This window comes from Poecilia latipinna, unplaced genomic scaffold, assembly GCF_001443285.1.
Source record: "Poecilia latipinna isolate Pla-1442-1.1 unplaced genomic scaffold, P_latipinna-1.0 Scaffold1893, whole genome shotgun sequence".
NCBI classification, from domain to species: Eukaryota; Metazoa; Chordata; class Actinopteri; order Cyprinodontiformes; family Poeciliidae; genus Poecilia; species Poecilia latipinna.
The window spans coordinates 124,423-128,692 of record NW_015114509.1 but is presented as its reverse complement, the minus strand read 5'-3'; the positions used below and the strand labels follow the sequence as shown (position 1 = coordinate 128,692).

Genomic DNA, 4,270 nt, shown 5'->3' with positions numbered 1-4,270 from the left:
TTGAGAACTTTTTTGGTCAATTCTAAAAAATATTTTGATCAATAATATCAGTTATTTCGTGCCTTTTCAATGTGATGCAGATGGAATACAAACGACAACATTAAGCATGAATTAAACTTAAAGTGTTCTGTGGTCACAAGTACCTGAGACTATCTACACATCTTCATGTAACACTGACTTCACTGAGTTTCTATACAACCATTCTCAGGGTGTTTCCCCCTTTACACATGGGAAACAAGTGCTTCCTACAATTGAAAAAAGTATTTCCCAATATAGAAAGTACTTGTTTACTGTGTATGTGAAGGGGGAAACACCCTTCACACACAGACACAACTTGTATTTACAAGTTGAAATGCTGAGGTCTTTTTTCTCAATATCCGTATGATAAACAGTGGTAACTAACATGTTGCATTAACTGGAGGAGCTAATCATACCTCGGAATTAAAGGAAGGCTCTATACTAGATGAGTCACAGCCTTACATTAACGTCTGTCTATCTTAAACTTTGGGGAAGTGACATATTTCTCTTTCTGAGTAGAACATCAAAAAGACTTCACTTTTACCACTGAAACAGAATTTATGCAGACACAAAGTTTCTGTGATGTTTTTAAACACATGTTGATCAGAGTGCGTGTGTGTGCGTAAGAGAAAGAGTAAGTGTTAGATTCTGCTAATTGTGGGTGTCTATTTTGTGGTGTAAAAATGGTTACGACAGGTCTGTGCGTGTGGTTTAGGTATAACTCAGTCAGAGGTTTGTGTAGGCGTGTTCTGGTCCATATGAGCCTCCCAGGTTCTGGGTCTCTTCCTTATCAGCTCTCCACTTATTCACAAAGAGTGACATCACTGGAGTTTCCACCAAAAAAAAGCTTTTAAAAGAGCGTCTCAAAATGTCAGTTAAGAAGAAGAAGGAGTCCTCTTACCATACATTTACAGTTTGACTTGGATTGAAAGCAAGAACTTACTCAGAACAATGGAGAGTGAATTCAAGATATTACTGGATGCAGATGCGAGCACAGGGACAAATGATCGGACATCCACTAGAATCAAAACATTTCAAATGTCCAGACTTACCTTGGCCCTGATGGCTTTCACACTCTGCCTTGCTACTGGTGCTGCTGTTTTCCTCTTCTCTAATGCTCGTGTCAAGGTGAGTGCTGTCTTCAAAAAGGGTCAGAGGCCTGCAACAAATAGTTACTACATAATCTGATCCCACCAATGCTAACAGTGTCTCTTTATCTATCTTCTGACACAGAGTGCAGTATCAGACGAGGGAAGCTCTGGTGGGTAGTTCTCCTTAATTCTTTGACACATTGAACTTTTATGAAGTTGTAGTTAACTATAGCATCTATTATCTAATCTATGTTTTACAGGTAAATATTATATACCTGAACTTTTATGTATAGTTTTGTTACTTAGGGATTTGTTCCATAAAGGAATAATGTCCCAGAAAAATGCTATTTTGCATCCAGAAGAGGGTTAACATCTTTTCCTCTGATTTTACAGCTTTTCATCACGCCTTAAGGCAAATTTCAAACAGGGCAGCCATTCATCTAGAAGGTAAGAACTAGACACCTTCAGGTGAGGGGGGTGGAGGGGGCTTGATTCCCTGCCGCTTTTACCCTTGATGCCCTAAGTGCCCTTTTTGGGGTTGTTTTATTTTGTTTTATTTTTGTTTTGTTTTCAATGTATTTATTTTTTATTACATTTTTTATCTGGACAATAGTATTTAGCTAAACATAAGAATTTAGCCAACTGAATTACTCTGGCTGTCCTTGGTCTAATAATGACTGAATGGATTCTCAGTTCCTCTGTCTCCATGTCGTTATGACACCAGATCAGGATAGGGAGGGGAACTGTGTCCTCTGTCAGATTATGGGCGAGAATGTTTTTTTTCAACATACACTAGTTTGTGAATAAAAACGTAGGTCTGATGTTGAAGTTTTATTTATTTTCATAATTGTCCTCACAATAGCGGGAAAAACCCTCATCACCCCCAAACACAGAAATGGCTCAGTTGCAGAGAAAACTTCTGACTTTAATTTTAGCATTCTGCTTCAGTGCTGGACTAAATGCCCAGTTTGCTCCAGGCAGCCTGAGTCAGTCTCACCACTGGGGGTCAGAATCGGATACCCTGATATAAAGAAATGGTAATGTGGCTGTCACTGCGAATCCAACGTACCTTTTAGCTCTGTGCTTCACTAACGTTACTACCAGGCGGGTTCACAGTTTTGCTGACAGATCAGAAAAAATACACCCATAAAGCCCAGGCAACCAAAACAGTCTTTGTGGCGCTTATTACAAACTGAACAGTCAGTAAACACAAAAGCCTCATCTGATGGTTTGTCCCAGCTACTGCCTTATAAATGAAATCTCCATTTGTCCCTTGCATCCAGTAGAGAGATGCGCAACACAATGGAGCAGCTCTAGCAGGGCCGGGGTAGAATCTAATTTACTCCCCCTCCTACTAAGAACATCAGCATCACTAACAGTGTTTGTTTGAAAATAGATTTAGGGAAGTCAGTGAGACTGGGAACAGGTTAATTGGCCAGCTTAATATCAATCACTGATTTCTGATTATTATTTACTGTGATGTATTTGTGAATAAACTGAGCTCAAACACAAAGATTAAAGATAGCATCAGATTGTAGCCGTGGTAACACATCAAAACCTTGTTGAAAGACAAAATCCTCCAGGACAGTCAGCAGCAGAAACAGCAACATTAAACCTATCAGGGAAAATTTGCTTTGATTGTCCCCACATGACAATGACATAATATGATCCAAATAAATATTAGATTCTTGATTAATATGGATTGTTGTTAGTTTGTTGTACGGTGTTTTAAGATCTTGATCAATGTGCCCCTTTTTAACTTTGAGCCCCTGCCCCTCTGTACGGCCCTGGTAAGAACAAACTGCAAAGTGTAGTCTACAACTACATTAAAACCCAGAGGTGAACAATATGTACAGTTCTGTCTGTTTATATAACTAAAAGATACAGAAGGACTTAGCAAAATGATTTTTTTTTTCATAATTAGCTTTACCTTTGGTTGTTTTTCACTGTCTACAGGAGGGTATTGTAAGTGCAATAATCTGATATTCATTTTCATGCCTGTGTTTTCAATCAGGAGTACACGACCCCGCCATAAACACGTCAGTGAAGTGGATGAACAAAGTGGACCAGGCACATTCTCAAGGAGATCTAGAACTAAAAGACAATGAGATTCTGATTCCTCAGAATGGCCTCTACTTTGTTTACAGCCAGGCGTCGTTCAGAGTAAGCTGCAGCAGCACTGCTGATGACCTTACTTCCAATCACATGATCCATCTGAGTCACACAGTGAAACGCTGGTCCAGATCATTTGGCTCTAATGATGAGAGGTCCTATCAGACCCTCTTGCATTCAGTTCGTACTGTGTGCCAGGGTACAGCCAGTAAGGATCCAGACTCAGCTGGAAGCTGCTTCTCTGCAGTGTATATGGGAGCAGTATTCGATTTAAAGAGTGGGGACAGACTGAAGACGGTTATGGAAGAGAAGATGCTTGAGAAACTTGAAGAAGATGCAGGGAAGACTTATTTTGGTGTCTTTGCCTTGTAAAGAGAGCTTGCAGAGGGCAGTAAATTTACATTAACATACATGTTAACATACACAGAGTAGCACCTGTACTACTTATTATGGAATGGAGTCTGTTGCATAGCACCAAAAGAAACTTGTTTTGTAAGTTTTATATTTACAGATCAACCAGTAAGTGATTAGCAATGTCTGATATGGTGGTCTGTAATCCACCACATCAGAGCTATTTACTAAGATATGTCATTTTTGTATCACTTATGTTGTGTGTTTTTGCTGCTAATTGTTTCACTACAGCCTGGCAATGATGTGTCGACATATTTATTTATTATTATAATTATTTTTATTTATTTAAATATTTATTCTTTTTTCTCTAAGTCGGTGTGTTTTTCTGTTCACTAGGTCCTGTTATATTATGGTGTTTGTGGTGCAAAACACTTGAATACATATTGTTTGCAAAGATTACAAACTCTGATGATTATACTTTACAGTAGTAGACTTGTTCTCACCTGTTTATCGCTGGATCAACCAGTCAGGATTAGGTTTTTGTGCCTTTTTAATATGGAGGGATTTCTGGGAGACCACAGAGGCTGCTCTTTTCCCAATGAAGAAAAATGCAGTTAACACTAGTTAAAAATCCATCCATCCATTTTCTAACACTCTTGTCCCTTAGTGGGGTCGGGAGGGTTGCTGGTGCCCATCTC

General features: G+C 39.1%; 1 protein-coding gene across 1 annotated transcript; it reads left to right on the top strand.

Annotated features, from left to right (window-relative positions):
- The first annotated feature begins 636 nt into the window (after positions 1-636).
- LOC106935001 (tumor necrosis factor-like) lies at positions 637-4,215 on the top strand. The gene is made up of 4 exons (XM_015015217.1): positions 637-1,146; positions 1,252-1,279; positions 1,503-1,556; positions 3,124-4,215. Exons 1-4 carry the CDS (start codon positions 970-972, stop codon positions 3,591-3,593), a joined length of 729 nt encoding a protein of 242 aa, XP_014870703.1. The 5' UTR covers positions 637-969; the 3' UTR covers positions 3,594-4,215.
- The last annotated feature ends 55 nt before the right edge of the window (positions 4,216-4,270 follow it).

Excerpts from the sequence above, each read along its gene's own strand:
- LOC106935001 (XM_015015217.1), top strand. The coding sequence starts at position 970 with ATGGAGAGTGAATTCAAGATATTACTGGATGCAGATGCGAGCACAGGG. Across the intron at positions 1,147-1,251 it reads TCTCTAATGCTCGTGTCAAG|AGTGCAGTATCAGACGAGGG; the intron begins GTGAGTGCTGTC and ends CTTCTGACACAG. Across the intron at positions 1,280-1,502 it reads ATCAGACGAGGGAAGCTCTG|CTTTTCATCACGCCTTAAGG; the intron begins GTGGGTAGTTCT and ends CTGATTTTACAG.